Source organism: Podarcis pityusensis, assembly GCF_964106645.2.
Source record: "Podarcis pityusensis genome assembly, chromosome: 10".
NCBI classification, from domain to species: Eukaryota; Metazoa; Chordata; class Lepidosauria; order Squamata; family Lacertidae; genus Podarcis; species Podarcis pityusensis.
In genome coordinates, this window is record NC_138035.1 from 50,582,031 (window position 1) to 50,609,603 (window position 27,573).

Below are 27,573 nucleotides of genomic sequence, written 5' to 3' on the forward strand. Positions count from 1 at the left end.
CAGTATGGAAATGAATGAGATGAATAAATGAGATGTGAAATCAGAAGGGCTCAGTGCTACACTTAGGGGAGAAAGTGGGATGTAGGTACCAAGGGCATGACATGTGGCTAGGAGGAGCAATGAGATAATCCTTGCTCAGACATTTCTTGGCACATGGTTCTATCATCACATTTGGTCCCCTTCATCAGGGCAGGCTGAAGGTAGTTCAGTATATATGGTGGGTCTTTGAATGATTAGCAAGTCTTTCTGACTCCCAGTGGGGATTTTTCCTAACTCTCAGATGTCCGTTTCAGTCCTGTATTTACATTAACTTAATACTCAACAGATAAACGGGAGTCATGAATGTTGCTCTCATGATTTTTCAGAAGATGTCCCTTAAATCTTCAAACTGATCAACAGTAGCTACAGAAGATAAACTGTGATAGCATAACCCTGTCAATGAAGAGGGGGCATTTTCAACCGTTTTCTCTCAAAGACTGCAGTTTCCAGCTAACTTTAAGGTAGTTCTTAATTATAACAGCTAGAACAATTCTTTTTCTTTCCATGTGTATTAACAGTTGAAGACCCAGTGAATTCCATGTCTTAGGAGAAAACTCAAACAGGAGCAACAAAAAGGCTGTCCTCCACTTTAATATTTGGGTGTTGAACTGCAGAAATCTTGATGAGTGGATTTTTTTGAGTGAAAAAGACTGATTTTGGTGCTCCATGTTCCAGGAGCACTCTTTTTTGTATGTGATTCCAGTAGGTGGATCTCGAGGTAGTAATAGAAAATAATGCAAATCCTGTAGGATTGAAGTCTGTTCATCCCTTTAAATAAGGTTAGCATGGAAATCAACTACCTGCTTCAAAGTAGCTTAGTGCCTTCTTGAAAGTCCATAAAAACTCTATTTTTTCACCACTGGAAAGCATGGAGTGCCTTTTTGCGAGCTTAAAATTGCTGCCATAATATACGGTAAATGGAATAGGCAGAGGATTCCTGAGGCACAACTCTAGAGAAAGCACACTAAATTGCTGGAATTCAACAAATACAAAGCAGGATTTCAGCATATACATTGCAGACTTTCAGTTAATAATATCTGGCCATTTGCGGATGAGTTAAGAGTGCTTTGATATGGCCAGCTTTGATTTATGTGAATACCAGATTTTCTGTTCTGCTAAGGGGTACATTTTTTTTTATCTAGTCACAAAGAAATAATGAACAACTCGAAGGGTTATTTGCTCATCGGTTTTTATTTTCTTATCTTGTGATGCCAGAATATAAGATTTTTCTTGATGCTATAATAAACAACCTCTGGAAGGGGTCATATATAAAGCTGTAGAAATGACACCATCATTTCTCAGAAGTAATTTGGGTTTCAGGATTATTCAGTGACAGAGTGTGATGGGGGTCTTTACATCTGAAGAGAATAAAAGTGAATTTTAATAAACTGCCCAAGGACTGGGTGTAAAAAATGTTTTAAAATCCAGAGTTTTATTTCCCTTGGACCTAATACATTTTAGTAGTAGGCACTGAATAGATAACAGCCCAAGATCACCTGCCATTTTGTCAGGTTGCATCTTTTTTCTTCCCCCACAAGAGGAAAAGTGTGTGTGTGTGTGTATGTGTGTGTGTGTGTGGCCCTACCTCAAGGCATAGATTCTTCCCAGGTTGAGTCATGTTCTGAGAGCTCTGGGCCTAAGAAACTAAAAGTTGTGTTTAATGCATGCCATGCACTATCACCAGTGGGCTTCTAAACATTGAGTGGTTTTAGATGAGTAATAAGTTCCAATGAAAATTGGGGTGCCTCCTGTGCTCTTCCATTACAGACCAATCTAAACTTGTCATTTATGCAGTGGTTCCTTGGTTCTCAAATGGCTTAGTTGTCAAACAAATCGGCTCCCGAACGCTGCAAACCTGGAAGTGAGTGCTCCCGTTTGAGAATGTTTTTTGGAAGCCAAACGTCTGATGCGGCTTCTGCGGCTTCCGCTTGAGTACATGAAGCTCCTGCAGCCAATCGGAAGTCGCGCCTTGGTTTTCAAACAGTTTCAGGAATCGAACAGACTCCCAGAATTGATTAAGTTCGAGAACCAAGGTACCACTGTAATGTTAAAAATGCGTTATTAAAATGTGATACCAGAGGGCGCTGTAGAGCAGCGAGCCTTTGACAATGGGAAACTGTATTGAGAGTTACATAATGTTATATTTAATAACATTTTTACAGATCCAGTCCAAGTGAAGTAAGTCCCAACATTATCATGTTTTCTTTCCTTTTTTCCTAAGCCTTCCCAAATTAGTCTACTTCGCCTCTACAGTTTTAGCTCTTACTGGCTTTCTTGCTCTCATGCTGTTTTATTATTGGTTTTATGCTTTGTAGTTTGTTACTGGTGAGTGCTTGGCACTACGTGGGATTTTTTTAGAAACATCTAACTTAAAATCAGGTGAAGTCAATCCAAAGCCATGTTCTGGTCCACCATCTGGATTCAAAATGGTGCCTGGCATACAAACATCAACAAAGACTGTCACTCGGCCCAATATACCTGAAGGAGCGTCTCCATCCCCATCGTTCTGCCCGGACACTGAGGTCCAGCGCCGAGGGCCTTCTGGTGGTTCCCTCATTGCGAGAAGCAAAGCTACAGGGAACCAGGCAGAGGGCCATCTCGGTAGTGGCACCCGCCCTGTGGAACGCCCTTCCATGAGATGTCAAAGAGATAAACAACTACCTGACATTCAGAAGACATCTTAAGGCAGCCCTGTTCAGGGAAGTTTTTAATGTGTGACATCTTAGTGTATTTTTGGTCTTTGTGGAAGCCGCCCAGAGTGGCTGGGGAAACCCAGCCAGATGGGCAGGGTACAAATAAATTATTATTATTATTATTATTATTATTCCATCTCTGGAACCAAAAATAGTGTGCTGTAATAGATTTCTCCACACTTCTTGGGTATTCTTGGAATGGAGAGGATCTAAGTGTAAAATAAAATAAATCATATTTTCTATTGTGGGACTAAGTGAGTGGTCAAGGAAAGGAAAAATACTTTTAAGTTGCTGTATCAAAACCAGGAAGGTGAGAGTGGCCTCAACTGAAGGTCAATTCTACACCAGACATTTAAAATACAAGACTCGCCCCACCCAAGAATCCCAAGAACAGTAGTTTCTCCCTCACAGAACTACGATTAGTTTCCAGGATTCTTTGGGGAGAACCATGTGCTTTAAATGTGTGTTGAATGTGCTCTCTGTGTGTGGTGTGGATCTGGCTGAAGCGTCATGGCTGTGTGAAAGGAGGTTTTGCCACCAACAACTTGATTTCCTGCTTAACATTCCCTGGCAGGTTACGTCTTTATATAGTCAGTCAACCTATATACCAACATACCCCTAAATGTGATGTATGTGTGCTGTTGCTAAAGTAAACTACCCTTCAAGATATTCTCTTGCTCTCTGATTTAAAAGGAATATTCTTTTCATGGTTGCTGGTATTTGCTGCATTTTTGTGTGTGTGTTATGGTGATCCCCCTCCTGTTTATCTTCTAAGCTACCCGGGGAAATTCTGTTATAGGGCAGCATGTAAATTGCATAAACAAATGGAATAATGACAGAATAAATCAATAGTGAGCCGGTGCAGCCAGGATTAGAGACAAGCGCAGAAGGATGTTCGGTGCTTGCAGCCTCATAACCAGCCTTGTTGGTTTTTACTTCCAGCCATCACTCTCATGTTCTACTCACCTGGAGGGCAGCCATGAACATAAAGACGTGGGGCTGTACCACAGGCCTTGCCCCTGTCCCTACCCTCGCATCAGTTGCTGGCCTTGGGTCCTGCATTTACACTGAGATTTGCAAGCGGACTTCTAATGTGAGGGGAGCCCTCTATTTTCATTTTTAGCCAGATACGTGGGTGGCACTGTGGGTTAAACCACAGAGCCTAGGACTTGCCGATCAGAAGGCTGGCGGTTCGAATCCCCGCGACGGGGTGAGCTCCCGTTACTCGGTCCCTGCTCCTGCCAACCTAGCTGTTCGAAAGCACGTCAAAGTGCAAGTAGATAAATAGGTATAAATAGGTACCACTCTAGCGGGAAGGTAAATGGCATTTCTGTGTACTTCTCTGGTTTCGCCAGAAGCGGCTTAGTCGTGCTGGCCACATGACCCGGAAGCTGTACGCCGGCTCCCTCGGCCAATAAAGCGAGATGAGTGCCACAACCCCAGAGTCAGTTACCTAATGGTCAGGGGTCCCTTTACCTTTACATAATAAAACTCTGCCAATCAGTTACAAAAGAATCTTTGTGCTTTAAACCCAGTGGCAATTTTGTTTCATTATTTAATTTTCCCACAGGTGCTCTTTGCCACACTTTCTGGTACCCAATTTGTCAGAGACACACCCACTAAGTTAAGCAGTAGTCTTTGGCGCCTCAAATTTCAGCGGCGTGCCATGTGTCACGATCCGGGGCATGATTGGCAAGGGGCCTGGGCAGGAACGCTGGGGCCAGGGTAAAGGCAGTGGCACTGGGAGCAGAGGCAGTCCAAGTAGCCGATGCAAGATCCAACAGAGGAAGGGGGTGGGGTAGAAGAGGCAGTCCAACTGGCAGGTCCACAGTTGGGAAGCAGCAACAAGTCCAGCCAGGGTCAGAGACGAGAGGAGATCCAGAAACGTACCAAAGTCAAGGCAGTTGAAAAATCCAGCTGGGTGAGGTCACGATGCATGATCATAGGAACAGGCTGCAGCTCAGCAGAAGACTTCATTGATGTGGCAAAGTCCAAGGGCGAGATGCAAGACTTTTGTAGTCCTCCTGGGCTTGCTCCCAGCCATAGTGCATCTCGTCACCTGGCCGTGCTTGCTGGCTTGCATCTCATTCATTTAAGGTCAGCACAGTCAGGGCCTCCTGACTCTTGCAAACCCTCACAATGCTCATTACACCATGCAATGCCAACATTTAGCTCCACCCACCTCTCACTCTCCATTCGAAACAATAGTTGTCTCATCCCCAAGTCTCCACGCCCAGTGCAGCCAAACCGGTTGTGCTTCCCTAATTCCGCTTCTGCTAAGTTCTTCTGGTCGCTCATTAGTTTGACCTTGGTTGCTAGTAGCAGAGAACATACTAGAAGTTTGAGCTGAAAGTTAATATTCTCTTCCATGAAAAGACTGAGGAGCACCAGCTCTGGACATTGAGATACATTTTGTCTAGTAGTTGCTTTTATTTGGACAAATACTTCCTCCCGGAACTGAGCCACTTTCCCACATGTCCACCACATGTGTCGATAAAAGCCTTCAGCATCCTGCCCAACAGTTTGATCAATAGTGGACACTAACAGAACTTTTTTAAAGCCAGAACTTGCCAAAACTCAATTCTGGCACCTCTCAGGTGGGCGCCATTGACATTCTAAGAGAATGAGGGAAGTGTTCATGGTGAGTTCTGGCACCTTTTTTTCTAGAAAAATAGCACTGGGCACTAATATGGGCTAACCGTATTCATAAGATGACATTTTTGCAGTATATTGCGCTCTACCTCTCTCACTGAAGCAGAGGCCAATTGTTGTGTTACGTAACTGTGGCTTTTTCACCGATATACCGGTATGCTATGGTAAATTTCACACCGACTCTGATTTATTTCAGTGACGTGCAGAATATAAGCTTCTGGTTGATTGCAACACACTAAGAAATCACTTTTCACAAAACAGGGACAAGATAAAACAAAATAATAGAATATTTTACAATACTTGGCCATGTTTCAATTTTCATAAAATGTCACATAAATAAGAAAATACATTTAAAATAGTCGGCCCTTTATGGTAAGTATGGAAACACAGAATCAAAGATTATTGGAAGTGATTTGCAATTATTGGAAGTGATTTGCAATTACAGGAACTATTCTAGATGACAGAGAAGATAAAGAGCCCTTGAGTTCTGAGCTGCACTATCTGGCAAAGTGGATGTGATCAAGCAGTAATGACAGTCACTGGCATCTTTTATCGTCTAGAACAGCTTTATGTCTTACCACTTTTGAAGTGGTGAAGTTTGGCTCCTAGTCTCCAAGGAGCATTAGTACTGAACAAAATTTATTTAACATATTGTTGTCACTCTGCAGATCCAGGTTAGGATAATCTCTATTATCCCAATTAAATTAAAAAGAATAATCAATCAGTCAATCAATCAATCAATCAATCAATCAATCAGTCAATCAATCAATCAATCAATCAATCAATCAAAGGGCCACTTTGTGCATGCATGCATGTACACACACACACTATTTATTTTACAACATTTATATACCACTTGAATATACCACTAAGCAATTTACAAAAATGCCCAAAGCACTTGCCAACCCTATGCCAAAACACTTGGCACAGGAAACAACACACATCTTTATATATAAGGTCATCATGTATGTAGAATCACCCTCATCCTTCATTGTTCCAGTACGTGTCTTTTTGCACACATCGCTTGGCTGGAGAACTGCGTGGCAAAATTCAGAGATGTGCATTTCAAAGGATAGCTGTGTTTTCATGCACACACTGCTTCCATTAGGTAGGTCTGTCTTGGAATAAAAACTTCATCTAACTTCTCCCCCATCCCTAGGTGTGCAGAAAGGGGTTGATCTCTCTGTTCCATGGTCCTGATAAAAATTGCTCCTGCTACCCAAGTCTTAATTCACTTGGAAACCAGTCATTGGCACCAATTCTCCTTTCCATGCTAGATGGTGTCAATGGCAACTTCCTCCGGAAGAAAACTGCAGCTTTGGGGAGAGTGTTCACCAGGATGGCAGCTCAAGAGTGGAAGGATTAAGTCTCCGCATATGCAATGGACCCAATAGTTATCAGCCCGCCTACCTACAACGGCTAAACACACATACCACCAAACTATGTGTTTCATTTAACATACAGTTTGGTCCATTCCAGTCTTAACATGGATTGAGGAAGATGTTAGACTTAGTAGCACACTCCTGTACTTGTCTTCACAAAAAGCCCATTGAGTTCAGTGGGACTTGTTTGCAGGATAGTGGCTATAGGATTGCAGCCTGAATTAGGTACCAAACAGACAAGCAAGTCACAATGGTTGTTCCTTCTTTTTTAAGTAAATGCTCAGCTGAACTGCCTCTCTTGTGTGGTAATTGAGTTTTTCCACTACATGTACCAGGTTGGTGCAGTTTGACAAAGCTTTCAGCGTATGTCAACATTCAACAAAATCTCAGTGCGCGCGCAAATGAATGTCATGAGCCCCAACTGCCCCAATGCAATAGGCAATGTGGCTCAAATGAGTAGATTTTGCTAAGGCGTTTCAGAAATGGCTCCACCAAAACATTTTTAAAAAAAAATTACATTTCTCGTATGATTTACAAAGGCTACATATTCATAAATATGCACATCGCAGCCAAGCGCAAAGGATGAATAAAGCCCCACCTCCATCAGTCATCATGAATTGCAGCCCATATCTCTATCTCTGCATTTTATCCTGGTTGAGATAAATGAGACAATTATGGATGCACCCGAGATTAAGTCCCACTGAGCTTAATGGGGCTTATATCTGAGAAGATTGTATGGTAGATCTAATTCAACATAGCTAGGCTTCCATTGATTTATGCAGGCCAAAATCTGTGATGGATTGTGGTTTAAACAGATCCCCTTTAAAATAATTAATGCATATAGGTTTGTTGATTCAAGTTATTACACGGTGTGCAGTCATAAATGAGAACTGTTGCAATAACTTAAGAATTCCTTTTTGATTAAGAGGAATTTATGCATGGACTGAATATGGATTAGTGATTTCTGAAATTATGCCCTAGGGATCCACCTTCATATTGATTCCACCCACCCCCACTCCAACAACCACAAACTCATCAAGTTAATGGATGTTACTAGCATGCCTAGTTCCAACAACAAAGATAACTCTTTCATGAATAATTCCAAAGAGTGACTCCAGGTGATTGATTGCAGGGGTTATGAATTGGAGAGATAAATGACTTCTTCAGTATGCAAATACAATACAAGGCAATAAACACACACTGGTGCATATCAGTGCAAAACAATAATTGCAATTAACTCCAGTGTCACAGACAATCTATCTGATATACATTTCTGCGGAAATGCCATAGTCTACTGTCAGGTATGCTGCTGAATTTAACCCTGCCATACAGCCCTAACACAAAGAGCCCCAGTCCAGCTAGGCTTGAGCACAAGAAAGTTGTGGTGAGTGATGAACGGCCCAAGGAGAGAGTTGATGGAGATGCAGATTGCCATGTAAGATGGATGGGACATAGGCGGCAGCCTGAATGGGGATTGCATATAATACCTCCCGCTCTTGTTGTTGGCATGCTCATTACTATGTAGATTCAAATCCAAATTTGCATCTGCACCTTTTCCCCCAGAGCAGTTCTCACTCTAACAAGGGAAAGGGCTGGATCTGATTGACAAGAGTCGTGGGCCCATTTGTCAAATAAAATGTACAAATCCTCAGATCAGGGGCCTGGAATTATCAGGCATTCTTGCTAAGCCAAAAGGTTGACTATGGTCATTTCCAGGTGATTCGTTTGGGGATGAATGATCCTGATTTGTTTGATATATAGTTTGTGGAGAGATTAGATGACAACAAAGCTTTATTGAGAATAGACAGAATCTTTTTGTTTTGCTTTTCAGATGTGCTGCTGCCCCAATCATGGGTAGCTGCTATTAGCAATCAAGGCAGCCCTTTCCTGTGTATCACAAAATCAAAGTTACAGCGGTACCTTGGTTCTCAAACTGAATCTGTTCTGGAAGTCCGTTCCAAAACTAAAGTGTTCCAAAACCAAGGTGCGCTTTCCCATAGAAAGTCATGCAAAATGGATTAATCCTTTCCAGACTTTTAAAAACAACCCCTAAAACAGCAATTTAACATGAATTTTACTATCTAACAAGACCATTGATCCATAAAATGAAAGCCATAAGGTAAAGGGGGCCCCTGACCATTAGGTCCAGTTGTGGTCGACTTTATTGGCCGAGGGAGCCAGCGTATAGCTTCTGGGTCATGTGGCCAGCACGACTAAGCCGCTTCTGGCGAACCAGAACAGCACACGGAAACGCCATTTACCTTCCTGCAGTAGCGGTACCTATTTATCTACTTGCACTTTGACGTGCTTTCGAACTGCTAGGTGGGCAGGAGCTGGGACCGAGCAGCAGGAGCTCACCCCGTCGCAGGGATTCGAACCGCCCACCTTCTGATCAGCAACTCCTAGGCTCTGTGGTTTAACCGACAGTGCCACCTGTGTACCATATAATCAATGTACTGTACTATAAAATAAATAAGACGGCATTGTAAATGATAAAAATAAAAATTAATTTTTTTTCTCACCTGCACTGATGATAGTCATTGTTTGGATGGGGGGCTTTTATCCACTTCCGCAGTCACACAATCAATCAATCAATCAATCAATCAGTAGCTGAACTGGGTTCCACACAGTCACAAAAACAAATTAATCGAAAAAGCCTCAAAAACAAAAACAAAAAATAAATAGCAAAAACAAAAGCGCCAAACTTAATCTGTTCCGGAAGTCCATTTGAGTTCCGAAATGTTCAAAAACCAAGGCACAGCTTCTGATTGGTGCAGGTGCTCCAGAAACAATAGCCAACAGCCGCATCGGATGTTTGGCTTCCGAAAAACGTTTGAAAACTGGAACACTTACTTCCCGGTTTTTGGAGTTTGAGAACAAAAGCGTCAAGAACCAAGGCATTTGAGAACCAAGGTACCACTGTAGTTCTTTAGCCTTTGGACCTGCACAAGCCCCTTTGAAAAATCTGGGAAATCCTGCAATGAGGGTGGACATTTATTTAAGCCCCCTTTTTCATCCTCCCCTCTGCTAGTCTAGACTGGACTGGGACATTGGCCAGGCTGGCTGGGAAGGATGGGAGTTAAGAATACAAGCCAACAAACCCACTGGACTCCAATGATATCTGGAAGGCTGCGGAGTCCCCCTCTCAGCTTCCGAAAGAGCCTCTGTAAATTTTTAGGCCAGAACGGCATTGGGAAAAAAGAAAAAGATCATCTGCATCAGTTGAGTTGAAGAGTGCCAATTTACTCATTAGAGCAATTCCAGTGTGTTTTAAGCAGTAGCTGTTTTGTCATAGACGACACTGAAATCAAACAGTTACAGGGAGACAAGTCAGGTTCCAACGAGATCTCAAGAGGGGTAAAAATTAAAAGGACAAGTGGGAAGAAATGGAGGTTGAATGTCAGCAGCAGAGAAGCTATTCAGATGCCAAGAAACCTCCTCATGAAGCAGAGCCAAGTTAGGAGGCTGCCTGCAGGAATCTGATAAGTGACCTTTCATTTGCTGCCCCCTTCTCTGTTCAGAGGAACAGAACAGGCCCCCTGAGTCTGTGTGTGTTTAGAAGCTTTCTGAAAAGGGATGCCTTTCCTATATGGTTCTCCAGCACAAAGCTAGCAATAGAGGAGGGTTATCTTGGAATATGAACAGAACAGGTTGCTGTTCTGTGGATCCCAGGGATTTCCCCATAAAAAGGAGAAGTGGTATCTCCTACTGCATCAGCCTAGCAGTATGCAAGCTGTGAAGTCATTTGTAGTCCTCACTGGGAAAAACGGGTATGATAACAAGTTTTCAATTGTATCTGTTATGTTTTTCTTTTAAAAAGTTACGTAACACATTTGCACAGCCAATGTGTTGTCATGGTTAGTGTGTCTTGGCAGGAGGGATTTCTAAAAATTACCATTGATCCATAGCTGTCAACTTTTTTCTTTTTTAATGGGAAAATCCTATTCAAAATAAGGGAATTTCCCTTTAAAAACGGGAAACGTTGACAGCTATGCATTGATCCCACCCACCCACTACAACCAGGAGAAAGTGAAAAGAGGAAGAAAGAAGGATCCTGCCAACGTGAGAGGGTTTTCCAGAAGGCCCCATGGCAAGAGGCCCCTTAAACCTGGAGATGATCTTAAGGATGAGACCTGAACCACACAGCCCATAAATAGGTCATTCTATGTGTTTTTCCATGGAACTGCAAAATCAACTCATGAAAGGGCAACTGTGAAACACAGAGGCCAGGCAGAGATTTATAAGCACATTTCTTCTAACTTCCAGTTTGGACATTGCGGTTGTTGTTTTTTAATGGTGGATCAAAGTCCCTATGTAAGGCTTATAAGGATGCCATTCTGAATGTAAAGCAGGTGCAATGATACAGAAAGAAATGTGTCTATGCTGCGTTGCTAACTGTCTGAAAAAATGTGTGACCCAAATTGATTTATGGGGCCTTCATGTCTTCCTCTGTGGTCCTCCCCATTAGTTCCTCACCGGGTGTGATTGACATCCATACAATATGTGTATGGGGCCATTTCTGTTGCAAACACACGTGTGTGTGTGTGTGTGTGTGTGTGTGTGTGTGTGTGAAGTTGGATCCATATGCATTGTGTTACCAGAATAGTCCTTTGTCCATATAAGGCCTGCTCAACTTGTCCCCCAACATGCTGAATGTAGCAGATTGCAGAAGCCTACATGAATCTTATAGGGTTGTAGACTATGAAGTTGTCTTCTTCCTGCAAGGACTTCTGTTTGCACAATATAATTTCTCCATCCTCAACTTCTCCCCTGTGTGTCCTCCCCAAATTTGTTCTAGGTTTTTTTTAAATGTTTCCCCTTTCTTTTGCTTCCATAGGGAGGGAAATGAAATACTCCAGCTTTCTCCATGTCTCGTGTGTGTGTGTGTGTGTGTGTGTGTGTGTGTGTGTGTGTGTGTAATGAATGGGTAGACTATGGATCCTTTGGATCACTGTTTACTGTTGATCCACTCCTAGCGTGCTCCTTGACAGCAGTGGTAGGGGCGGCACACCAAGATCAGATCTTCCCTTCTCAGACCGTTCACTCTGCCCTTGGAAGGGAAGATCTAAGACAGTCTATGGTCACCTGGAATAGCCCCAAAATCTTCTTGGTGGCTGCTGTAGGTAATTTCTGGAAGTCCTCTTCAATATAATGAAGTTTCTGTTTGTTTGCTTTTGCAGACCCCAATAAAATCTCAGGATTATTAGACTCTCTGATTACTGCTAGATTTTTAGGTAATTCGTGGTGGCTTTGGAAGTATTAGTGTGATGTAAGGTCAAATAATTTATTCTAACGGTGAGCCTGCTGCTTAATAACCATTGCTTAGGGTCATGTAATTGTGGAGGCAGCCAGGCTCAAAGCGCTCTTTCATTTTTCTTTGCACTTTAATTAAATTAATGATTTTCCCTCATACACTAAGCAAAGGAAGTGGAACACACACACCACACACACAAACAAGATTTTGATATTTTGGTGCTCAGCACAGAAGGATGAGTGCTGGCAAACCCAATCAGCCATTTGTGTGCCTCTCGTCCAAATGCACTCCAAAATAAAATTTAGCTGAAAAACTAAACAAAGCTAATCATCTATGCAGCAAAATCAAAGTCTTTGCATTTTAATAAGCTTCCAAGCAGTGGGCTCCCTGTAAAATGTAAATTCTATTTTTCTACAGTTTGAACAAGTTTCCACTTACCAAACACTAATGAGAGCTACAATTTCCAAGGGATACAAATTCAGTGGTGATTAAAAGTTTCTGCAGATAAAATATTAAATATTCTGTAGGCAAAGGGGGGGTGGTGGTGTTGGTATTACTGTGATCCTGATGTCTCTGTTTTTTAAAACCCTTCCAAGAACCAATAAAATCTGTGGAATTTCCAACATCCTGATGCCCACACATAGGTGCCAAGTGAAGAAGTGTTAAAGTGGAGCACCAATGCATCATTTTCAGCAAGGGCATCATGGCAGAAATTCAAGCTCGTGTAGTGCTGTGGGGTTTCAGAGTACAGATGAAAAGTAAAAGACACATACTTCAGCAAGGATAGGCTCCAGCCATATGCTGATCAGTTGCTGAGTGTTTATTAAACTTAGCTCTCAAAAGATGGGTAATAAATGCATAGTTCAATTATGCATGCTAATTTTAGCAGGCAGCCAATTTGAAAAGCAGGCAGATCAAAACAAAATGTGCAAGCATCAGGAGACAGCTGAGAAACAAGGATTGTTACAGCAGGATTTGGGTCTACATCTGAGGCAGTTTAAGTGCTTGGGAAAAAGGCAACTGACCAACCGGATCAACCTAATGAGAGGCAGTGTTGTGTAGCGGTTAGTGTGCCGGAATCCAGCATTGCCTGAGCTCTGTGAGTGCAGCTTTCTCCCGATTGAAGTGCAGAGTGTTTGAGGACCAGAACATTCACAGGGAAACAAAAATGCTTGTTTACAAAGCTATTGTACTACCAACTTACTGTATGCTTGTGAAACATGGACCACTTATAAACACCATCTCCAATTTCTCAAAAGATTCCATCAATGGCGTTTCTGAAAAATTTTACACATCACTTGGAAGACAGGCAAACTAATGCTAGTGTACTGGAAGAAGCAAAGATCACCAGTGTCAAAGTGATGATTCTTCAACATCAGCTTTGTTGGACTGGACATGTTATGCGGATGCCTCATTATCGTCTTCCAAAGCAACTACTCTGTTCCGAACTTAAAAATGGAAAGTGTCATGCTGCCAGTCAACAAAAGAGTTTTAAAGACTGTCTCAAGGCAATTTTTTTAAAAAATGTAGTATAACACCAACAATTGGGAAACACTGGCCTGCGAGCACTCCAACTGGAGAACAGCTTTTACCAAAGGCTTTGAAGACACTCAAACTCAGGATGCGAGGGAGAAATGTGCTAAGAGGAAGGCACGCTTGGCAAATCCACACCGTGATCAACTCCTGCCCGGAAACCAATGTCCCCACTGTGGAAGGACCTGTGGATCCAGAATTGGCCTCCACAGTCACTTACGGACTCATTGTTAAAACCGTGTTTATGGAAGACAATCTTACTTGGCTACGAGGGATTGCCAAAGAAGAAGAAGTATGTTGGAAGAGGACCCAGGTTCAAATTCCCATTTGGCCAGGAAGCTCACTGGGTGATCTTGAGTCGTTCACTGCCTCTCAGTCTAGCCTACTTCACAGGGTTGTTGTGAGTGATTAAATGTGGAGGGGGAGAGCCAAGTAGAACTCCCTTGAGCTCCTTGGAGGAAAAAAATCATTAAATAAAATAACTAGGCATTTGTTTATTTATTATCTAACAAGGCAAAAGAGAAAATAAACACAATTACACCTTGATTTTGATTCTCAGTTTTCTTTTTTATTAGCGGACACAGTGTTAATTCCTCAGAGTAACAAAACAACACAGAATTTGCTATTCTATTTCATGCATTCAGTCCTCATACCACAACCAGCCAACAAAGTCTATTCCCTTGGTGGCATTGCCCAAGTTGCCTGCTGGTAGACCCAAATGCAGGGGCAGCCAGATATCAGGCTTGATGGAACTATTTTGTTTTCTGCTTGGACTTTGAGATCCACCAACCAGAGCTGGATGCAAAACGATGGCACCAGGGGATGAGGCTTGGGCTTCTTAATATTAAGCACCTGTTCAGCCCAAGGATTTGTGTTCAGGACCGGAATAGCTTCCACAGTCCTTTCACACATCAGTCAATCCCTGGTTCCCCACCTCCCCAAGCTTTCTATGTTTCAGCAACCTGATTTTAGGAGGTGGGAAGTCTTTTTGAGAATGATGAACTCTTGCCGATCTACTGCAAATCACCCTGAGATCTACCAGCAGATGCTGAGTTTCTTTCTGCCCATGCCTGCTCCAGTGCATGTTTACATCAGAGTTCATCAGCACTCCAAATGCTGCACTCTGCTAGCTTTTAAGCACATTCCCAATATTGGTTCTTTGGCATCGCTTTGGTTTCGGCAAAGATCCTGACTTGTCCCACCAACACTGCATTTTAACATTTTTGCTCCTAAGAGAAGGGCAGGATTTTTAATCGAGTGGCAATTCATCTCTAATTATGGAAAAGGTAATTAGGTATTATCACCTAACTGCAATTACTTGTGGAGAAAGTCACATGTCCCTAAGCAGTGACCCATGCTACATTATCAGTCTGATGTTATGAATTGGCGTTTGTCTCTGGAAGCTAGCCAGCAAAATTAAAAGGGAATCAACATGCTTCTTTGAAGTCCAGCTGTCGAAGTCATTGGCTCTATGCATCCATAAATAAAAGCCGGGCTTTCATTGCCGTTGCTTATGAGGAACCCTTTCACAAATACATTGACCACTGACATCAGGCCTGTGTTGTTGACAACACTCCTCAAGTGAGGTTCCAAATCGTGGGTAGACCATGTATAATACACTACCCTCCAGATGTTGTAGACTCCAATTCCCATTACCCGTGGTCAGCATGCCAACGGCATGGGAGGAATGGAATTGTAGTTCATATTATCTGAAGGGCACCGCATTGGCTAACCGCATTGGACGGTCTGCAGGATGTATCAGATTCTCAACGGTTTCCCACACCAGTCTGCAAACAGAGGGATTCCATTGCTGCTCCACAGAGTCTACTATCATCCAAGTCTTAGAAGGAGTGGAGGAGGATGTTCTGGAGTGAAACTTACCATGTTCAGCTAGTGGACGACACATTCTCTGGCCAAGTTCTATAAACCAAAGTGCCCTTTCAAAATAGTTGCAAAGGACAGCTTCAGTTCTCTTCCCCATGCTGGAGTCAGAAGGACCATTTAAAGTTTCAAGGCACCACCAAAGCAGCATTTTAAACCTGCAGGTTGTCATCTAGTACACTATTGCACTTTTGAAAGAAGCAATCTATAAAGGAATGTTTGATATAATACAATAGGCACAAGTCATTATAATACAAGTAGAAAACAAAGCCATAGAAAAAAAGCATGTTGAGCACCGTTGGGGTATAGGTTGTATCTCTTGTTCTTTAGACTACGTAAACTGTCACTTTACAAAAAAGTTAACAATGAAATCTGACCACAATTGCTTGTTTTGCTCTTTCCAAAAGAGATGTTATTAGGTTAAAGAGTTATTCTTAGGTACGGGAGGCTCTCTTATTGGTTGCAGGGGGCTTGGCTGTTCATTTAAATGTGCGCTAAGGTTTTCTGATGTCAGGAGGGAAGAATTAAAGACGATCTCGCTCAAGTCTGACTTGATGGATATAAAATGTGGATCTTCGCAGCTTAAGGGCTCCTCTGCTAAGACCTGGGTGTTCTCTCGCGTCATTGCCACATCGGATGGCGATTTCCTTTTCATGCGTGTGTATGATTTGTCAAGATTTTCCATGCCTTGGTCGGTTTTCTGAAATCGGCCAAAGAACCAGATGAAGAAGCCAAACAGTGCGAAAGCCAGTAGACATGGAATGAAGGCCAGGCATTTGACATCTAGGCTCGCACCAATGTACCGGCTATGCAGAAACATGTCGCCTTCGGCGTAGGACCTGTTGGTCAAAGGATTAGTGTTGTTTGACCTCCATTCCCAAGACAGTTTGGTTCTGTTGAGGTCCTTCAAGCTTTCTGAGTCTTCTACTGTGTAAATCTTCTGCCCAGGACCAATATATTGACCATATTCATGGGGCTTGTAAAATATCTGATTCTTCCACATGTTCAGATCCAAGATCAAAACAAGGAATATGATTCCATAGTTAAACCACTTGCCTGTAGCAGAAAGAAAAATAAGGAAAGCATAGGATGAGTCAATCTTTACCTGGACAGCAAAAGGTATAGGCAAAGTCACTTCGAAGAATATGAAGAGAGCATTTTCAGTTAATTTGTACAACGAGGTTTGAATTAAATATGCAGTAGAGTCAGAGTGGTGACTGAAAAAGTTTTACTGTTTCAGAATAATGCCTTGTTTTATAATAAATCATTTGGGAACGGAAACCCAGAAGTACAACAAATTGAATTCATCTGTAGGTGACCTGTGGGTTTAAAATACTAGGAGATGCAGTGTAGATCAATAAACCTAAAGAGCAGCTGTTTCGGGACAAAAAATCCATCCAGAAAAATAAAGGCCACATCTAAAGGACCATCTTGCAGGTTACTAAAGTGTCACTAGGACTGATCACTCATTTGTTCAGAATTAGTGCTACTGCTACAGTGGTGAATGCTAGATTCCATGCCTCTCACTTCAAGGAGGGCAGAAGGCAGGGGCCTCAGGCATTTATGCAGCAGAAAATTCCAGTAGTCAAGCATGCAAGGCTACAGATTTGTAGCAACTGGTCTATGTCATGCTTGCCTAACACTACTGTTGTATCGGATGCTTCCTTCTTATTAGGTAACAACAGCAGCAACAACAATTCTTTCCTGCCCTTAATGATCAGGTCCTGGGAAGGCTACAGCAACTTAAAAATACAATATTAAAAATTGTTTACAAGATATTATGATCAAGAGAAGAGGATGGGTCTTGAAAATCTATTTTAAAAATCTAGATTAATGAAATTATGTAAGAGAGATGGACAGAGAGAGGGGGGGATGGGTCCTACAATATATATCAATGGGTTATTGCAAAGAGGTGCATCTTCAATATACAGCAGAAACACTATAATAAAGGTGCCAAGCACACCTGTTTGTGGAAGGAGTGCCACAATTTAAGAGCTGCCACAGAAATGCTTTCTCCTGGGCCACCACCCTCAAGTTCTGAGCATGGTGGAACTACCAAGAAGGACTGTGGGGAAAGATTCCTCGCCACCAGTGCTACATGGTAGGTGAGATAATCAGCGGCTGAGCTAGCCACTCTGGCTACTAGAGTGTCGCACATGCTGCGCACCAGGGGCAGGGTGATCTGCCCAGGGGACGGGGCAATTGTGTCTGGGGTGTGTGATCCAGCATGGCAGTGTTCATGTTGGGAGGGCGATCTGGTATGCCGACGATTGTGCCATCCAGCGTGGCCACGATCGTGCTGGGGTTGCCATCCGGTGTGGCGGTGGTGGCACCAGGGGGTGCAATCCGGCGTGGAAGCGTTTGTGCTGGGGGGGGTGCGATCCGGCGCAGCGGTGATCGTGCCAGGAGGTGCCATCTGGTGCGACCGTGCTCGCACCAGGGGTGCCATCTGGTGCGGCGGCGATTGTGTCCGGGGGGATTTTGTCACCGCTCCTCAGGGATGACACCAGGGGCAGCCTGCCCCCCCGCCCCCTTCCTACGCCCTTGGTGATAATGTGACTTCACCATGCTTGGTCTGGTTCAGACTGAGATTTGCCCCACCAGCACTAGTCACTGACACTCCCATTACATTGCATATAGGTCATTAGACTACCGATGTGACCTACATACTGCTTAGCAACCATGAAGGGGAAGAAGGAACAATTGTGTCCATGGCTCTGCTCATCTCATCATTCCACCAGGTGAGGAGAGCCCTGACAGGAACATGAGACATCTCTTTAAGGAGAAGGGGAAAAGGTTAGAGAAGAAATTTTATGAAGCCTGTATTTGTCTTCTCTGAACTTACAAATTGGACAGTATTGTCAAACCTTAATGTTACAGTTTCCTGATCAAATCTGCTCTGACTGCTCTTGCCCTCCTTAAAATTATTGTGTTCTTTAGCAGGGCAGCCTTATCATATGAAGCAAAGAGCTTCTTTGTTGCTTACTATGTCACCACAAAACTCCCTCTTTACTCCCCAAAGGTGGCAACCACACAATCACAGTGCCTGATCTCCCACTACAAAGGAAACAACCTCATCATAAATGTGTTCAATTAGCTGCCCCTCAGGTGCTCCAAACTGCTGTATCTATGTGAACTGCTGTCTGGATGCTCACTGGTCAGATGTCCTGGGAATTGCCGGAACATGTGAACACACAAATTGCTCTGCCTTTATCCCTCTGTCCTACAACGAGCCATCCATCTCTCCTAATAATAGCCGGCTACCATGGATCTATCGCTTCTATCTTATGAGGGTTCTCTCCTCCCACCTGGTCAGCATAAGCCCTGTGTGGCTGCATTTCAGGAGGATTTTTTTCCAGATGTCAAAGCCATTCAGGCCTTCTGTTTCCCATTCCCGGAATGGAGCAAAAAGAGCAAATTAAGGACCAGCTCTTTGTCTGTGTGGATTTCCAGTAGCTAACGTTTCAAAATGCTGTTGTTTGTTGAGCCCTCTCATCTCAGTTACAGCCATTGCAAGGAGCATCAAATGCTTCTGTCTGTATCTCCAGAAAGCACTTTGCTGCTATTGAGTGCCTTGTGAGCATGTTTGCAGACACACATACTGTACACAGATGAACAAAACAGGAATCCCTCAGAGACCTTCTGGAACAACCGCTCTGCTTGGATTGCTTCGCTTTGACCTCTGACCTTTCTATTTTTGCCCACAGGGTCCCCGAGGCATCTCTGTGTCTGGAGTGCCTGCAGTCAGTCCAGACACGCATCCTCCGCCTTTGCTGTAACCACCAGCCTCCCTATTCTGATGACAACCAGCAGCGAGATTCTTTCAGAGTTTGGCGAATACAACTTGGTTGCTTAAAACATTGGGTTTCCTTCGCTGACCTTTATTTCTAAATCTGCGGGCATTTTCTAGCATGGTACATATTGATCTCCACCATATCTATTTCAGTTGGAATGACTGTAATCGTATTGTCAGTCTTTATACCATAAGGGAAACTGAGAAGCTGTCTTATACCAGCTCAGATTATTCATCCACTGAGCCCCCTGTTTTCTCTTTCAGGGGTAGCTAATGTAGAAACTCTCCATCGTTCCTGATGATTGGCCGTGCTGGCTGGGGCTGCTGGAAACGGGAATCCAACAACTTCTGGAGGGTGTGGTTTTGACTATCTAGGACTTGGGTCTGCAGCCCACAGTCTCAGGGAGCAAATACCTTTCCCATCGACTGCTACAAGATTCTTTCTTAACTGTACATGCCTGTCAGGCTTCAGGGAATCAGCTTCCTTCCTTTTTTTTTTTAATAATAATAATTTTTTATTTTTTTATTTTTACAACATTAATACACATACAAACATACAAACATACATTTCATACAACATACCTACATACATACAACATACATACAACATACCTACACTCAATCCCACAGATAATTCCCATCACCATCCACCACCCCTCACCCTTTGTGTTAGACTTCCAATCTACTCAATTGCAATTTATTTCCACTTCTATTACTTTCTTTCACACACCTTTAACCTAATTTCATACTTCTTTTTCTATTACACATTGTTATCCATCTTATTTAGTATTCCAATATTTGAAACGAAACTTGTTTATTCTAATAGGAGTTCTGATTTTTCGATATAGTTTTGCAAGTATCTTTTAAACACCTTCCAGTCCCTGTCTGCTTTCTCTTTTGAGATCCTTCCAATTTCTCCCATTGTTTTGGATATATTGTAGTACTCCAATACTATTGGAATCAGCTTCCTTCTTCGTGGACGTAGATAAGCAGAATAAAGGAAAAGGAGTCTTCTTACCAGCTAGAAAGTTTAATAATCACAGCGAGAGAACAAAGGACCCATCTCCTAGGAATGGCAGTGCTTCCAATTAAGGATCCTGCCCCCTTACATCCCTATTAATCTATATCACTTCAACGTCTTGTGATCTGAGTATGTACCCTCTGTGTTTTGTGTGCTTTCTGTTCTGCCACTTTCTCAGCTCTTCTTGACCTTGGGGAGAGTGGAGGAATGCTTTCCAGAGACAGTGAATTTGTTAACCCCCCCCCCAGCGTTTCATCTCCTAGCTGTTCCCCATCCAGTATTTCCCAGCTTCTGCCTTCTGAACTATGTCCCTCTGCAAACCACTGTTCCAAATCTATACCGTCCTCCTGCTCCTGGGAAGATTCAGTATACAGATACGGAGCAGGGGGAGGGGGAGGGGGAGGGGGAGGTTCCCACCATTCCTTCTGAGTGCAGCCCTCCTCAGCACGGACTCTGACAATGCCAGGGTTTTAACCTGGGACTTTCTACATGCAATGTATTTTCCTGGACGGTTCATCCCACTTTGCCGCTTGAAGCAAAATGGAAAGTGCCACTCTGCCCTGTTGCTGCTGCCACCAGACCAGCACCACCATAACTGGTCCTGTCACTGTCACATGTACCACCCACTGCCACATCTGCACTGGCAGAGAAGCGATTCTGGCACTGGTGCTGATTTAAGATGAGCTCTCGGCTGAAATCATGCAAGATCTTGTGCACTCTGCAAGTTCTCGTATGATTTTGGTGAGATCTTGGCCAAAATCATGGAGATGCTCATTAAAGAGACTGAAATAACATCCGCTTGCTCAATATTGCAAGTGTTTATATATTTGAATCTCAATTACCTGGACCTTTATAGATCCAAACTATGCATCCAGTGTGGCTGGATAATAAATAGACTTCTTTTTTTTTAAATAAAGGAACTAGTCTAGCCCCTGAATCTATTTTAACAAAGAGAGTGGATAACCAAACTCACTTCTAAGTCCTACAAATCTCCCAGGGTACCATGGAAACTAGGCTATGCTGTGTATTTACATAAACTGCTGCCTAGGAAAGAAAGCACATGCGTTTGCAATGAGCCATCTGTCAAGGGAAATCCAGATGAGTTAAGCAGATGCAAAATGCAAGATCTCTCTATGCACACAGAAAGAAGAAAGAATGGAAGCAAGACCGAAGAATATTTAACATGGACTAAAACACACATTTGGAACTCCTCGCTGCAAAGGGATTTAAGGAGAAGTCATAGCGTGGGGGGGGGGTGTTATTGGAGCATAAAATAATAATGGTGCACATTAGGGCACAGACATCGGTATTGTTGATGTTTCCATCGCGCTGGTCTTGACAGAGACCTGATGAGCAACGTTGGAGAGTAATTGGCACTGACCTTCTCCAGTCTTGTGGCTCCCTCTCTTCAGAGTTCAGTTTGAGGATTAAGGGGACAATTAGTTAAAAGAGGTGTTCCATTCCGTCACATGCTGGCTCCACCATGCACAATTAACATATGTCATGCTCAGGGATTTCAAGATATTTTTTCTTGTTTATAGACCACATGGTTGAGGTGATAGATTTCGTTCTGAACACATTGATTTGATGTCCATTAATGGAGCCAATCTAACAAGAATGACAACTTGAATAGAATTAAACGGGCTTCAGACACCGTCCCCAGCCCCCACCAGCTCATTACAGGCAATTCACATTTATCTGGTCACACACTCACAGCCAATCAGGTATCACATTTATCAACCTGATTTTTACAGAATGCCTCGTAGCTGAAAATGCAAATTTGGCATTCCTTTCACAAACTAATTATACTCAGCCTGTGTGCTAAAGGTAAAACAAAAGCAAAATAACCCTCGTCCCATAAAACCAAAACCAAACCCGTAAGAAATGGGTAGATCTCATATAGTCTTGAAGGATCAAAAGAAAGCTGCTGAAACCAAGACAATTCTTAGAGACTGAATTACAACAGGAAAGGGTGTCTGAAGGTAAAATTTCAAGCAACAAAGGATGTTTGGTGGGGGGAGGGGAGTGTAAATACTAAAAAGACACATTTCTAAATATTACTCAGAAAATGAAGTTGAGAGATGAATGTCCTTTGACATTGTTGATCTGGGTTTGGGGCCAAATCATGTCTTTGAGTATCTGGTGTGACAGCCTAATATCATTGCCCCACACCAGGGTCAGGAGCCATTTCAAATTCAGTCAGGATTCCAGAAAATCCAAAGTCTGGACCAAAATAAACTCTAAAATAGCTTCTGAAATGTCACTTAAAATCTGAGTTTGTTGGGAATTCTGTATTTATCCTGCACAGGAATGTTCTAATGCAGGAGAAATTCCATGTGATGCCCTTCAGATGTTGTAGGACTCCAACCGCCATCCGTTCCAGCCACCATGGACAGGGATGATGGAAGCTGCAACTGAGCATCATCTGAAGGGAAACACGTTAGCTCCCTAGATCTATTAGAACTGTTCTCTCTGCATGCTAATTTTATGCCAATGATCTGAAAAATACATCACAAGCAACTTCTGGCTTTTCATAGACCTCTGCTGAATCACTGCTGGAGACCTTTAACCAGTCAGTTCCAGGCCACTTCATCTTCCAAGTGCCACCAATTATTTAGATGTCCTGCCAACTACAAGCACAGAACCATTTCCAGTTCCTCCAGTGAGTTATTGCTGCACAATTGGAGGACACATTCCTGGCAGTGCCAGAATACTGGGTAACAGGCAGGGATGTCCTCCCAAATGCTTTTTTTCAAAGTTTTTTAAAAGAGAGAGAGAGAGATGCCATTTCCATTTGACTGTTCTTCTATGACAACAAAATACTTCAGAGAAGGCATGATGTAAAGCCTATTGGCTGGTCCATGTGTGTCGTGAACTTCTCCCTTGGAGAAAGGGAGGGGGGAATGGAAGAATCATGGGTAAATTTTGTTGCTGTCATGTTTTGTTCCTGTTTTTATTTTAATCCACTGAAAAAAATCCCATTTCTTGTTGCCAGCTTCTGTGATCTATGCATGGCCTCAGCAGATTTCATAGCTACGGCATTCATTTTGCACCAAATGGACTGAATAACAAACATAGCCACTTCATATACAGAGTGCATCATTTCCAAAGAACCTGTTTGATCAGTAATTCACATCACCTGAAATATTTTCAGGTGTTGTATATATTCATCTAGATTTGGACAGGGAAATCACAGCGTGTCTGCAAGCAGCACAGAAAGCTTAGAAAGTTCCAAAGTTTGAGAACTGAGCTCAAAACCCAGCATTGATTTAACAACAGATGGGCCTAGCAAAGCCCACCCAAAGGGATTTTCTCATGCCGAGTTGATGTGCTTTATGATTCTCCTAAAAAATGGCACAGAGCTGAGATAAAGCAGGCTCTTGCAACTCAAACGATGTGACATGAATTCAAATAGACTGATTTGTCTAGGAAATCTAATAAATAGAACTTATTAATTCTGAGCTGGAAGAAAAAAACCCATTCTACAATCCCTATTCATGTGCTCATTCTCCAATTAAATTATGCCCTTCACACACAAAAATCCCCATTAGTTTATAGAGGCTGGGAGAGGGAAGAGACATTGGCTAACCACAAACAGCCTACTTTTAAAGAGCACTAGAATGAAAACAAAGAACATCAAATTCCAACTGCCATATTAAGGTATCTCATTGTCAGTGGCATTTCCTTAATTCCCAAATAATCAATATCCCAACAGCACCTCCTGTTTCCTCTTGATTGCTGCATTCACCAGAAAATGTTTAATTATCTTTGCTCTTTCGACCAACAGTAGATCTTTAAATGCCACAGCTTGTACTATAATTTTTTTAGTTATGGTTTGGATCTGCTACACCTTCTCCTGCTAAACACACTGGCAGGTGACTCCCTATGGAGGGCTACAGAGGCAGCAGTGTGTGGAGGAATGACTCATGGTTTCAGTTGTCTCTACAAGAATACACAGAGTATGTGAAACAAGCAAGAAGAACTTGAGCTCTAAATACAGGATGGTAAATATGGCCTAATAGGCATTACTGAAACCTGATGGGATGGCTGGAATGTAGAAACTGAGGGGTACAACCTGCTCAAATGGAACAGATCAAACAGAAAGGGAGGAGTAGCAGCAGTAGTAGGTCCAACAAATTCCTCAATTTCCTCAACTGACAATTTCATTTCCCAGAAGGTGGAAGAAACAACAAGGGAGTAATCTCTCTTGGACCTGGGACTCACCAATAGGGAGAAACTGATCGATGAAGCGAATGTACAGGATAACCTTGGGAGGAAGTGATTATGTCCTCTTGGGTTTCATTAGACACAGGCAAGGGAAAACTGAGTGTAGTCAGACATGTACTTTAAGAAAGCTGATTTCAAAAGCTTAAGGGTCAGAAATGGCCAGAAATGGTCCCATGGTCAGAAATACTTAAAGAGAATGGAGTCCAAGATGGTTGTCAGTTTCTTGACACGGATATCTATGTTTTCATTCCTTTCTTACAGAATTAGGACAAGCCCTACCAAAAACACACCTCCCTGAAATCTGACGCATATTACTCTACTCTTAAAAGATCTGCACTGGTTGCCAATTCGCTACCAAGCTCAGATTAAGTTGTTAACATTGACATGTAAAACTCACATACAACTTGGCTCCCAAATATCTGAAGGAACACCTGCTCCTACATTGACCTGCCTTGGGTAAGATCAGTGGGGGTGGCCCTGATGGCAGTGACACTGCCGACTGTGGTTTCAGGGGCAGTGGCATGTGAGAGGGCATTCTCTGTCATGAAATGACTTGCACCATCCCTGTATGCTTTTCAATGATTGGTCAAGACCTGCTTCTTTACCCCAGGCCTTTGGGCATATTTCCTTCTCCTGTCTAGCTATGCACTGATGTACATTTCAGCTGTCCTGAAATCTCCCTGGTGCCAACTTTGTGACCACTTGTTTATAACCAGGAAAGATTAGTTTTTAATATGGAGTTACCACTGAGGTTTTTACATTAATACGATTGGATTTATTAGGTCTTTTAATAATGGGTAGCCATAGTTTTATAATCTGATTTATACTTGGCTTTTACTCATTTGTGAACCACCTCAGTATTTTTCTCAAAATGAGAGGGGGTGTATAAATTCTAAAAGCAACAACACTGATCAGGCTTCCTCATGATGGTTGCTAATACATAACAAAGAATGTGCACATTCATTGATGAATATCATGTCATCCAAGTGCCATTTTCCCACCCTAAAGCAGAACCATTTGGAAATTCAGATTCCTCTTAACGTTAGAGACTGTTTCTGCTATCAGAAAATCCTCTCTCCCTCCTTCCCTTTGAGTGCCAGGAACACCTACAGCAGGGTTTCCCAAACTCAGATCTCCAGCTGTTTTGGACTACAACTCCCATCATCCCTAGCTAGCAGGAACAGTGGTCAGGGATGATGGGAATTGTGGTCCAAAAACTGCTAAAGACCCAATTTTGGGAAACCCTGATCTACAGCTGTCATTCCGCTTCTAGTTAAAGCATCGCTGTATGTTTCCGGAAGCCTTTCCAAAATGAGAACAAAAGAGAGGCCAGAAAAATATACAAGCAGACAACAGATGAAAACTGAACTAATCTGCAGTGACATGGTGCAACCTGTGATTCCTAAAGACACACATCCTAGAGCTGTTTTGAAAGGCCTGGCCTGCATGAAACAGCAGGTGGTTTTAGAGAAACTGTTTCAGGCCTGCACTATTTCAGGCTACAGGTGTGGGGCTGCATGGCTGAGTCCTTTCCCACAATCCTCAGAAATGCCATCTACGTAGAATCATAGGACTGTCATGTTGGAAGGGAACCTAAGGCTCATCTAGTCCAACCTCCTGCAATGCAGGAATCTCAACTAAAGCATGACAGGTGGCCATCCCACCTCTGCTGAAAAGCCTCCAAGGAAGGAGGGTCCACCACCTCTGTTCCACTGCTGAACTGCTCTTACTGTCAGAAAGTTCTTCCTGATGTTTAGTTGAAATCTCCTTTTTTGAAACTTGAATCCATTGGTTTGGGTCCTACCCTCATGACCAGAAGAAAACATCATCCACGTCAAACTAGACATGCAAGACTTCAACTCTGAAGTGGTACAGTCCTGGAGGAGCTTTTCCATGACTGTTGACAGAGATTAAGCTAAAGCAAAGCAGAATAAGGTTGGATTCTGGACTACACCACTTCAGAATCACTGGGGGGGGGGGCGCTGCATTCCCAGCCTAGCTAAATACCAAGAAGGGTATGGCAAAGAATGTCACATACCTGTTATATGTATATGATACTCCTCCTTTAAAATCTTCTTGAAATAAGGCAATCTAAACTGAAAGTGCGCAGCAGGCAAGCCAGGTAGATTGACATCAACATCACCCATAAAATGTGGAAACTCCCAGTCCTGGTGACAAAGAACAGAAAAGAAAAGAAATCACCCAATTATTTATCCTCTGAAATATTCATTTAAATTATATGTACTTTACTATTTGTATCATCTTGGCTGTGAGTCTTGGAAGAGCTCTTTGCCTTATCCCACCTGGTCTGGGAAGGCAGGGCCCGGACTGACTCCAGCTACAAAAGCTGGGGCTGCTGAACAGACTCTTTGGCTGGGGTATGTACCATCTGGTCTAAGAACCCAATGGCAGGGAATCACAATCATGTATGCGTTCTATTGAAGATTCAACCACCAGTATCATCAAAGGGAAATCTAATAGGTCCCAATTCAATTTTTGTGAGAGAATTCATTCACTTTAAATTCATCCAGTACACCTTGTTTATCTCTTCATGCCAAACAGGAATAGTCTTTGGTCAGTGACCTGAGAGTACCTTTGAGTGCCTTGCCGTCCATTAACTTTCAAACCTTGAGCAGCAGCTGGCAGTACAGAATTAATACAGGCAGATTTCTTCAATTGTTATGAGAAAAAAAGAAAAGAAAGGAGCAAAATTGGGCCCCTGCTGAGCTTCATTACAAACCATAATCAGAAATTGATTCTTTTCATTTCCAGTAATAGGTCTTGCTGCCATAATTAAGCTGTCAGATCATGGATAGATAATTTAGCAAGCAAGCACCTGACAGCAGAATTCACAGACAAGCGTAGCTGCTGCTAAAGGCAATACAGATTCATAGTCAATACAGAGAAGCTGTGAGTCTAAGATCACACCCCTAGACATCAGATTGGTCTCTTCCTAGCCACATTCATATAATGCCTTCTACGAGGATTCCATTTATTTTGCCGGGGTGGCTGGGTGCCTTTTGAACCTGGCAGGGCTGCTAGGAAGTCATGGGTGTGTGGCCACGGTATTCCAGTATGCCACATAATATCAGTCTTAG

At 42.8% G+C, this 27,573-nt stretch overlaps 1 protein-coding gene across 3 annotated transcripts in view; it reads right to left on the reverse strand.

Annotated features, from left to right (window-relative positions):
- Window positions 1-14,099: 14,099 nt before the first annotated feature.
- The window catches only part of TMEM117 (transmembrane protein 117), a 244,250-nt gene continuing 230,776 nt past the window's right edge, over window positions 14,100-27,573 (reverse strand). For 2 of the 3 annotated variants that reach the window (XM_081022359.1, XM_081022360.1), the window contains exons 7-8: window positions 26,514-26,643; window positions 14,100-16,490 (exon numbers count right to left, since the gene is read on the reverse strand). In XM_081022359.1, the coding sequence (XP_080878485.1) occupies window positions 15,850-16,490; window positions 26,514-26,643 (771 nt within the window). In that variant the 3' untranslated portion in view covers window positions 14,100-15,849. Of the gene's footprint in view, window positions 16,491-23,037; window positions 23,131-26,513; window positions 26,644-27,573 lie in introns of those variants that run through there. The other variant, XM_081022361.1, reaches the window with a different exon arrangement.